Source organism: Canis lupus, chromosome 22 (genome assembly GCF_011100685.1).
Source record: "Canis lupus familiaris isolate Mischka breed German Shepherd chromosome 22, alternate assembly UU_Cfam_GSD_1.0, whole genome shotgun sequence".
NCBI lineage: Eukaryota > Metazoa > Chordata > Mammalia > Carnivora > Canidae > Canis > Canis lupus.
This window is the reverse complement of record NC_049243.1, coordinates 30,586,541-30,597,705: the sequence shown is the minus strand read 5'-3', so window position 1 is coordinate 30,597,705 and position 11,165 is coordinate 30,586,541. Positions and strand designations below refer to the sequence as shown.

At 47.3% G+C, this 11,165-nt stretch overlaps 1 protein-coding gene across 1 annotated transcript; it reads left to right on the top strand.

The window, feature by feature from the left end:
* The first annotated feature begins 1,533 nt into the window (after nucleotides 1–1,533).
* On the top strand, nucleotides 1,534–7,786 carry KCTD12 (potassium channel tetramerization domain containing 12). The gene has a single exon (XM_038569787.1). It carries the CDS (start codon nucleotides 1,684–1,686, stop codon nucleotides 2,665–2,667), a length of 984 nt encoding a protein of 327 aa, XP_038425715.1. The 5' UTR covers nucleotides 1,534–1,683; the 3' UTR covers nucleotides 2,668–7,786.
* The last annotated feature ends 3,379 nt before the right edge of the window (nucleotides 7,787–11,165 follow it).

Sequence of the window (11,165 nt, the reverse complement as noted above, 5' to 3'; positions counted from 1 at the left end):
AAAGAGCTATGGATCTTATTCAACCTCGCGTTCTTCACTCCCTGGCCCTGGCAAACAGCGGTGCACAACAAATACTCACTGGCACGGTGATTTCTTAACATCCTTCCCCGCCCTCCCTCCCGTCCTCTTTCTGTAGTGCTCCGTACCGCCTTATTTTATTTACCAAAGTCAGGGTCAGATAATCACTCACAAAAAAAAAAAAAAAGAAATTTCAGGATGTGTTGGGCGTTGTTAGGCTGGGCCGTGGAGGGCGCAATCCGCGGGGCTCCTCGGCCTGGGAAGCCAGGGAAGGCTGGTGGGGGCGGGGGGGGGGGGTGGTGGTGCGGGAGAAGCCTGTGCCTCCAGGCTGCAGGGTGCCAGGTGAATGCAAATGTGGAGGGAGGAGTTACAGCAAGCCAGGTGGGGACCACAGAGGGCCTTCAAAAGTACGGAGGCCCCGAGACTAGAGGGCACCTAAGAGAACAGCCTGGAATGACCCAGGCGCGCGGGAGGGGAGGCGCACCTGGACCTTTGGGAGGGTAAACTCGCGGGGGCTGACAGGTGGGCTTTCCTGACTGCTGCATCCATCACATCTCGGTTGAAGGCGAGATTCACCAAAGGCTGAAAGGGGCCGGGAGGCCGAGCGGTTACTTCGGCCTCGAGGGCGCTACGGGAGGAGGCCGCGTCCTCCACCCTCCGGGGAACGCGCCACCGAGTCGCTCCTGTAGCCTCCCAAGTTCTGCCGTCACCGCTGCAGCTCATTCCTTCCCACCTCGAGGGCTCCCAACCAATGCGTTTGCCTCTTCACCCGCAAAGAAACTACCGGTGACAGTTCTACGGCTGGAAACCCAGGTTAGTTTTCTGTGTCTCCGCCTTTTTCGAGACTACTGGTTAACCTCAACAGTCTCCCGCCGCCTCCGCCCTGGGGCGGCCCCTGAGTCCCTCCAGACTTTTTTTTTTTTTTTTTTTTCTTTGTCTCTGGAGAACTTTCAGCCACTCGCCAGCCGACTAGGGCAGCGCCACAGCTCCGGGGTGCAAAGCAGCGGGTTCCGGGGCGGCCGCGCACTTCTGCCGCCCGGGCAGGGGGCGGGAGGCTTACGTCCTCCCGGCAGGCGGGGTGAGGAGGGGAGCGGGCGCCTTGACGCCCCTCCAAAGGAAGCTCGTCTTCCGAGGCGGCCCGTCCCAGGCTCGGCCCACTTCGGAGGGGGAGAAAGTTGGGCGGGAGCGGGAAGGGTTGGAGCGCGCGGGCCGGGCTGGGTGGAGGTGGGGCGACGGGGGAGTCGGGGCGCCCCCGGCGCGCGAGCCGGGGTGGAGCCAGCAGCCGGGCGCGGCGTCAGCGTTTAGGATGCAAATCGATTCCCCGCTCCGCCGTCCCCCACCCCTCCCGCCCGGGGAGCAAGGCTCCGCCGCTCCGCAGCCGCCCACGCCTCCTGCGCGCCGCGGCGCCCGAGCGGGCGGCTCTACTTAAGCCGCGCGCCGGCCGAGCCCCGGCACTCGCCTGGAGCGCGCGGGGGAGGCGGGCGGAGCGCACCGGGGGCCTCGGGGGCGCACGGCACCGCGGGGCTCTGCGCGGCTCGCGGCTCGTGGCGGCGGCGGCGGCGGCGGCCGGGGCGCACGGCTGAGCTAGCGTCCGGGGAGGGCGGCGGCGGCTTCGGCGCGCAGCCCCGCTCCCTGCCGCTGACCCAGACCCGCCACCTCTCTGCCATGGCCCTGGCGGACAGCACACGTGGACTACCCAACGGGGGTGGCGGCGGGGGTGGCAGCGGCTCCTCGTCCTCCTCCGCGGAGCCGCCGCTCTTCCCCGATATCGTGGAGCTGAACGTGGGGGGCCAGGTGTATGTGACCCGGCGCTGCACCGTGGTGTCGGTGCCCGACTCGCTGCTCTGGCGCATGTTCACGCAGCAGCAGCCGCAGGAGCTGGCCCGGGACAGCAAAGGCCGCTTCTTTCTGGACCGAGACGGCTTCCTCTTCCGCTACATCCTGGATTACCTGCGGGACTTGCAGCTCGTGCTGCCCGACTACTTCCCCGAGCGCAGCCGGCTGCAGCGCGAGGCCGAGTACTTCGAGCTGCCGGAGCTCGTGCGCCGCCTCGGGGCGCCCCAGCAGCCCGGCCCGGGGCCGCCGCCGCCGCACTCGCGGCGCGGGGTGCAGAAGGAGGGCTCGCTGGGCGACGAGCTGCTGCCGCTGGGCTGCGCGGAGCCCGAGCAGCAGGAGGGCTCGTCGGCCGGGGCGCCGTCGCCCACGCTGGAGCTGGCCAGCCGCAGCCCGTCCGGGGGTGCGGCGGGCCCGCTGCTCACGCCGTCCCAGTCCTTGGACGGCAGCCGGCGCTCGGGCTACATCACCATCGGCTACCGCGGCTCCTACACCATCGGGCGGGACGCGCAGGCAGACGCCAAGTTCCGGCGAGTGGCGCGCATCACCGTGTGCGGCAAGACGTCGCTGGCCAAGGAGGTGTTCGGCGACACCCTGAATGAGAGCCGGGACCCCGACCGGCCGCCCGAGCGCTACACCTCGCGCTATTACCTCAAGTTCAACTTCCTGGAGCAGGCCTTCGACAAGCTGTCCGAGTCGGGCTTCCACATGGTGGCGTGCAGTTCCACGGGCACCTGCGCCTTCGCCAGCAGCACCGACCAGAGCGAGGACAAGATCTGGACCAGCTACACCGAGTACGTCTTCTGCAGGGAGTGAGCTCCCCAGACCCCCCTCGCGACCCCAGCGCGCCCGTCCCCCGTCCTTCCTGCCCAGGGGAGCGTTCTAGGTCGCCCCTCCCGCCCCACGCCCTCCCGCTCCCGCGTCTCCCACCTTCAGGAGCTGGGCCAGGCCCACTCACACCCCCCCGCCCCCCCCCCACCTGAGAACCTGCGGCCGCAGATCCTCTCTCGGCTTCTTTGGACCCCGCTAACCGAGAGCCCAGATGTACCCCCTCCAGCGCTTCCTCTGCCCCCTGCCTCAAGCCGCCCCTCCCCTGGACGGTCCTTGGCCTGGATCTAATGGGGCAGCGTGGCCACAAAGTCACCAAGTACCTGGGGCTGGCAGAGTTGTTCAGAACCCGATTGGACCCTGTCCAGCGTGTAGAAGATTGCTTGACCTCCCAAGACCTTTTGACTGATGCTCGGTGTAAGAGATCAGAAGTGAGAACACTGGGAGTAGTTAGGGTTTAAAAGGTCGTCACGTAGTAGCCTTCTGACCTTCTTTAAAGGTAGAGTTTTTAAAGGGCTGGATGGAAGACTCTGGACCTGGACTTGGGATCCCGTGGAGGCGGTTCAGTGACTACAAATGAATAAAGTTTTGATAAGTTATAGGTAGGACGTAGGAAAAGAACCTAGTGCTGGCACAACGAAGGATCGAATCTTTTCCATGCACCACGAAAGGTCTTCGCCTGTGGCTTAAACTTGTAGAAAGTCCCCCCCCCCTCCCCCCCGCCCCCGCCGCGTGAGGACGCCTCCTTTCCCCTTGGCTCCAGCGCCAGGAAGCCTTTAGTTCGACCGGTCGGCAAGGCCGCGGGATGGGCGAGAGGGAGGAAGATTGCTGACTCCGACCAGGGCCAGGCAGCCCGGGTCACCGAGCGCAGCGGGAAGTCACCTGGCAGTGACTGCAAACGGAGCTGGGGAGTCGTGCACGTCGTGGGGATTAGGAAAGCCCGTATTCTTGCAGTGAATTGGCAGTAGGACTTTAGCTCGTAAGACTGGGGGGTGGGGGGGGTGGGGGGGTGGGGAGGGAGGAAAGGAGGGATGAAGGGGTGGGAAGGGAGGAGCAGACACACTCATTTATTATTTGAAAGTTGGAAGTTTGTGCCATCCGTTTGAGTACACGCACATTAAAAAAATAGTACACAAAAACATGCAAAGCATTTTATAAAGATGAAGAACAGATTTACTCTTATCTGGCAGTTTATTGAACTAACTGTTTTGAGTCCTAAACTTAGAAGTTGCTGATACTTATATAACCTAACCAAAGAGTTACCCAGTAGTTTTTGAACTTCAGTTTAGCTTTTTTTTTTTTGAACTTTATCTTCTTGTTGATTATAAGTCTTGATTTTAAGATCTAGTAACGAGCAAAATGTTTGATTTTTGGTTGCTTAAACTTCAGATTTCTTCTTAAAAATCCTCATTTTCCTCAAGCCCAGCCAATGTTGACTTCTGGGCAAACCCGAAAACCTGAAGATGCCACTTCTTTCATGCAGATTGGTTGAAATTAAGGTGGAATCTTTTTGAGTGACAGAGCTGCAGAGATAGAAGCCCCAAGCTGCCCATCTGTAGATAGCTATACAATGAAATATTTTTAAAAGAAGGCAAAAAAAAAAGTACTTACAAGTGGGCTGAGCAATAAAGTAGTGTTTTAGGTAAATGCAAGAGAAACAGAAGGAGACCTGGTTGCCTTATACCTTTACTCCAGTGGAATCAATTCCCACTGCATATCCTATCTACACCTTAGGTGAAGGGAAGTAAATCCTTGTCTTTCATGCTGTGAGGCTCCTTTGGATATTGTGTAATGACGGAGAAGCCTTTCTTTTTTCATTAGTTTCAGCAGTTTCTCTGAAGTATGTTTTTAAAGATTTTGTAAGGGTCGTTTTCAGTGTCCAAATTAGTGCTATTTTTTCTTCTTTTTAAAAATGAATCTTGTACTGTAATCTTACTATGTCCATAACAGATACTAAGAATGGGAAGTTTTATTCTTAGACTCATGTGATCCAATCTGTATATACCATATATAAGCATTTTACACGAATCATTTAGTTTTTTAATTAATTTACTAATGCTAAAAAAATTGCTATATTTACCCCCCCCCCCCCCCCCCCCAGTAACGTGCATCAGATGGTGTATATACTACAGCAACATGTTTTCATGAGTTTCTTAGATCCTTGTCTCTGGGGACATTGGGTTAGGAAAAAAAAAAAACATCATTGTAAAACAGAGTTTGCTCCATACTTTTTTCCTTGGCTACTAGTTATATACTAATAATGTGTCAGTTAACTGTCCACTTAAAATCAAGGTACCTGTATTTTTAACCTGCTAATTCTTTTTTTTTTTAATTGGTAAACAGAAAGATTTGAAGTCTTTTCATTGGAGTTACATTTTTAAAAAGATAAAGTTAGCTTTATGTATAAAGACTGAAATTGTAAGGGAAATGGAAGCAAAAATCCAGGAAGTTGTGTTTGCTTATACGTTGGGTGTGTTCTCAGAGTAGGTAGTGCAACAGAACTTATCTGTTTCAAGCCCAAAATGATTTAGCAAATTTGCTTTCTGGACAAAAGAGTGTCTCGGAGATTTCTCCACCCTCTATGCTGTTCTATTAGATCATGCAACAAAAAAGCACATACTTGACAACATCTTAGGACAGATCAAAACCACTGACAGATGGCAAGACACTGGGATTCTTATTTTCCTTGTTAAAACTGCACAGCTCTGGGAGTCCTGGGAAACTGCTAAAGTTTTGTTTATGCCACTCAAGTCTTACGGATTTTATCTTGTAAAACTTTGAGTTGAACTACTGCACTTCTTTGGGTGTACAGATCTTACTTCCTTACACACTCTGGCTGCCCTGCAGTGCTCCCCCTACCCCTTTCATTCCATGAAAGACTGGGAATTCAAATGGGTGGAGACCTTAAACTGACTTATTTTCCTACGGTTGACTGTCACCTCTAAAGTTGACAGTCGAAAAATGAAAATACTCTACTGTTAGCCCAAAGTAAAGACTGGCTGGGAAACTCTACACTAGATGGATAATATAACTGTGGCAAGAGAGACTTAGCATGGATACTTTTGGGTTCCTTCTCCTCTGTGCTGTGGGCCACAGAAGGACCCTTCGTGGTCTACAAAGTAGGCTAGAGTGTTGGTTGTCACCTCTGAGTTTGGATGGGGTATTGAGGGGTCCGTACATGTAAGCCCTCCAAAGACACCATTCACATAACCTGGGAGAATGTCATAAATTATTCAGATAATTAGGACTGCTTTAAGCTGACCCAGCATAGCATGCATTTACTTATGTCATGGCTTTAATTACCATTTGGTTCCTAAGTACAAGTGAATGACATGAGGTTTAACAAATTTCATTAAAAAAAAAAAAAAAAAGAAAAGAAAAAGAATTGTTGACAGTGGTTTAAAAAAAACAGGTACCATATTCAATGCTTTTGCACCAGGTGTTGAGTAAGTTGCTTATTTTTAATACATGTATATCACAAACCATATTCAGTCTAATTTTTTCAAATTGTATGTTGTGAAAAATATTCCTTGGAGATGTGAGACTTAGAAATTTTTTTCCCTTTCAGTACTGTTTTTATTCTTGTATTTCTTACTTGTTTTTTGTTTTTTTGGCATTGATAGCAAAGTGAAAATTTGTAATACTAGCCAAAATTTTCTTCTCTTTCAAACCAGATCCATATATGGGGCCTGTTGCTTCTCTGAGGAAATGCATAATCTAAATTCTCAGACAAAAATGGGTGACTGGCGATGCTCATAACATATTCCAATTTTTATTGGAATTTTCCATGGAATGTTATTACATTGAAGCCATGTAAGGTGAAGCTTTGATAGTTTTTTACTTTTTAAATTATGGTAAATTCTAATCTAATGTTCAAAACATTTTTGTACTCCACATGAAAAATGCTAAATTATAGTGCAAGTATTTGGAAAAGTATTGACTGGAGGGGTTGAATTCTGTAAGAATTTCTTTTATAGTCTCAATCGTAAGTACTTTACTCAATTGACTTAAATTTCTAAAATAATAAACTGAATATTTTTTAATGTAAACTTAGCTGAGTAAATCCTTTGGATTTTTTGTTGTTTTTTCCTTACTATAACTCATTTTAAAACTGAATTAGTTGTTAAGTCTGTCTTTTGAGAATAAATAAAATACTCTTGGGTTTTCAGTGGCTGTAGTACCTGATATAGGATTTCCTAGAGCCAGAGACAAGTTATGTTGAAGTTAACTTTTCTTTGTCACAATTTTGGACAATAAAAATATAAACAGATTTGAATTTGAAGATTTAAATTCTCTACTGGGGCCCTTAGATAGAAGAAATCCAAGCAGACTATTTACATTAGAGTTTAATCTTGTGTGGTAGGAAGATGAATAGTTGACCAAGAATTCTTGTCACCTTATACATTTTGTGTGTCCCCCCCCACAGGCCAAGTTTTTTGTATTTTAAATGTATTTTGAGGTATGTAGTTTAATTACAACATTAATTGTAATGTAAACTATTATACAACTGTCTTTGTGACTTTATAGGCAGGTGAATTTTGCTATTACTATTGAATACTAATGATAGTTCTTTTATGACCACTCAAACATCAGTAGTGACATTTAATGACAAAAGTTTAAGATGTCCATTGTGGATGTTAATTTTGAAGACATAAACTATATATTATTTAAATTCTTCCCTACATCTGGAAAAACTCTTTATCTGCTAAACAATGTAAGATTCCCACAGAGCTCTCTGGGATTATGCAATTGTTGAAAACATTATATGCTAAGTGATACATATCACAAGCCATTTTCTCAAAATAGAAGGGGAAAGGAGAAAAAAAATTGTAACGATTATCAGACTTTTCTAACGAAACAGAAAGCCAAGAAAAAAAATCCCTCTGTATTTTAAAAAAGATATTTCAGACATGCTCAAACTTTAAGTGAGAATTTCTTCAAATCTCTAAATGCTCTAGAGATTTTTGTTCTCTCCATTCACAACCAGTTGTATAATAGGCCTACTCGATACTGTTTTCCCTGTGTGTGAAGTAATGAATCATTGATTATGTGACTTGTTATGTATTCTATTAAACACTAAGGAATAAAACATTCACTCCTTTAATTATTCTTTTTGGCTCCTGAATATGGATTGGTTTGAACACTGGTCTGATTTCATTTAATGGGTTAAGTACTGGGACCACTGGGAGCTCCGTGGTGATGATGAGCATTATGCCATCAGAAGGACTCCTCACTGGGTAATTGGTCAGTTTGGCCAGAAGTGAACAGGCTCTTCCCCCAGAGGTTATTGTGGAGAATGCCTGTTGTCAGGGTGGGTTGGTATTCAATGCGGAGGAAGAGTCCTTCACATTTTCTTTGACCTCAGTCTTAACAGCATATGCAAATTGTTTTGAAATGGGGAATGAAGGTAGAGATACCTTTTAAAGTTTGGGGTGGGGTGGGGGAGCACACCTGGATGGTTCAGTGTGTTAAGCTTACAACTCCAGTTTTCAGCTCAGGACCCTGATATCAAGCCCAGTGTTGGGCTCCATGCCCAGTGTGGATTCTCTTTCTCTTTTGATCTCTCTCTGCCCCTCCCTGGCTCACACTCAGGTGGGCATTCTTTTTCTCTCTCTCTCTCAGAAAATGATTTTGAATTTTTTTTTTTTTGGTAGGGAAAAAGAAACAGGAGCTTTGTGACACGCCTTAATTAAAAGTACAATTCGTAAAGATAAAATTCCAAAGAATGTTAGAAGAGGAGCTGCATTTTTATTATAGGGTCTCTTTCCTGCATCCCCTCCATCATTGGTGTCCCTCCTCTTGAAAGAGCACAGTGCCTTCCAGACTGAGAAATCACCCAGCTAAAGGCAGTGCCAGCAGCCTGGTCTGCTGGGCTGTGGCACCGGAAGCCAGGAGTGGCATGTGGAGAGTGAGCGGGGCTTTGCCCTTCCTCTTTGCTTTTGCTTGTACTTCCTCTAGATAGCTTTTGTTTCGAAAGTATGCATGTTTAAGTATAAATGCACACATAAACCATTTGTTTTTTGAAGAGTTTATGTGAAAAATTTAAGACAATTTTTGTACATAATAAGTAAATCTCCCTCTTCTGGTAACCCCTGGAGGGGCTTCTTCCCAGGAGGTAACCATTGGTGTGTTTTTGCAGAGAATATATATTCCTCCCTTTTTTTCTATTCAGTAGGAATTATACCTGCCCTGCTTTCTTCTTTGAACCACACATTCTGGAGTTCTTGCAGTGCCTGAGTGAACATGTAGCAATGATCTACCTCATTTTCCTTGGTAGCCACGTGATAATGTACATGATAATGTACATGATGGTTCTAGATGTGCTGTCACTTATTTGACCAATCCTTTCTTGATGGGCATTTAAATTTTCAGGTTTTGTGTTTTTACTCCAGAGAGTGCTATATTGAATATCTTTTCACATATATGCAAATATAGGCGTCTTTTCTATATCAAGTGATGTCAAGAGAGAAATCACCTGTAGGTGCTATTTTCTTCTGTAGTGGCTATGGAAATGGTAGGATTCATTGGGAGATGTGTGTATGAGTTGGGAAATTAAGTCATTTAACTGGCAGATAATTTACAAAAATCTGTTTCATTTTATGGAAAAAATGATAAAATTGCAAGAGTTTCGAAGACAGAACTCTAAACATTAAAGATACTCTGAACTTGTAGAATCTTCAAGACCGTTTGCCATCCTCTGTCATTAACGACTTGGTGGGGTTGAGAACTTCTGCTGGGCTTATTTCTTGATGAATAGTTTAGAGAAAATGTTAATCTCTTAAATTCTCAGCTTTATTCTGCTCACATAAGAAGTTTCAAGGTCAGTGGTCCTTTGGGGCCAGAATGCACCTGTCTTTCCAATCACAGATCCCCCAAAGAGTGGCCTATGGGGCCAGGTAGAAAGAAAGCATTGAGGGGCCACTTTAAGCCATGAATTCTTAGCTTGGCTGCTGCAACTTTTTCCCACGTGCAGTCATCCAGCATTCATTCATTTATTCAAAATCTCTTGAGTACCCACTGTGTGCCAGACTGTGCCAATCTGATGAGTAAGGTGCCAGAATGAGTAAGCACTGAGTGTTAGAAGGGAGCCAAATAAGAACTTGGAAGTACAGTGCTAGGATAGTCTGAGTAATTGCTGGAGAAAGAAGAGGGATACTTAACTCAGCCTTCAGCTTCCTGGAGGAATTGGTGCCAGAAGTGAGGGGGAAAGGTAAAGAAGAGGAGGGAGGAGGGGCCTCCTAAGCACAGGCCAGCTTCCTGAGCAAAGACCTGGACACAGTGAGAACCAAAACCTCACTGGGGGGAAAAAAAGTCCCCCGCCCCTGGCAAACAAACCAAAAACCAACCAGCCAACCAGCCAACCAACAAAACAGCTGGAGTGGCAGTGACAGCCAGAACCTCAAATACCATGTTAAAAGATATGGATGTTAGTTCATTCTTAGTGTTTACTGAAGAATCTTAAGGTGTGAAATAAGAAAAAAAAAGCCACTTTTTCAAAGACCACTGGAGCTCTGTGGCAATGGTTTGGTGGGCAGAAGGGATTAGAAGCCAGTTAGGCAGCTGTGTATGGGGTCAGAATTATGTGCATTAAGCCACGTGCAGAGCACCTGGCTGCGAATGTAAGTAAGGTTTTAATCCCCTTTCTCCTCTCTTTGAACCTCTCAAGCCACACAGTTTTTCTATGAGATTGGCTTGCAATATATTGGGAGCACCATGTCCAAATGAGGAACTCTTCTGTTAATCCCTAGGTCTGAGAATCAAGAGGCGCATTGTGGAGTCTTTGAGAGACCGAGTTATTCAATAGACACTTTACTGAGCACCTGTTATAGTAGAAGTACTCTGAAACATCAACTCAACCTTTCAGCTTCAACTGTCACTCATTTAGTCCCCAATATATTTGAGACACAACAATCTCATTTCAGGTATGTTTTCTTTATCTTTAACAGTGGAGAGCAAGATGGTAAACTGGCCAGGTTAAGGGGCTTTACTTCTGACGCTACCAGAAGTCCCAGAACACTTAGCGCTGTCAGGTCATATATACTTTGCAGAGTTGGAGTTTTATGAACACCACCTTTCCCCCACAATTCTTTTAAATACACTTAATAGCTACTGAGAATGATTTTTCCTCTTGTCTTTCAAAGTGAAAAAGATGAAGCATAGGACTGCTGAGCCAGAAATGGTGTGGGAGGGAGGGAGAGGATGCTGGAGGTAGGCGATGTCAAACTTGGACATCCGAGGGCTTCAGGGTAAGGGGCCTTCTGGATCGGGGATGGGGGATGTTCCCCTGGACTTGCCCTGACATGGGTGGAGGAGGAGAAGGTTAAGGAGAAGAGGTCTATCGCTCTTGGTCAGAATGGAGAAATGATGACCGTCCCAACCTGATGGAATACATGTTGTCTTGTTATTCATTTATGTGCAAAGCTGTAGTGCAAGTGAGATAAAAGCATAAGAACAAGAAAAAAAAAAAAAACGATGAAGCACAGTAA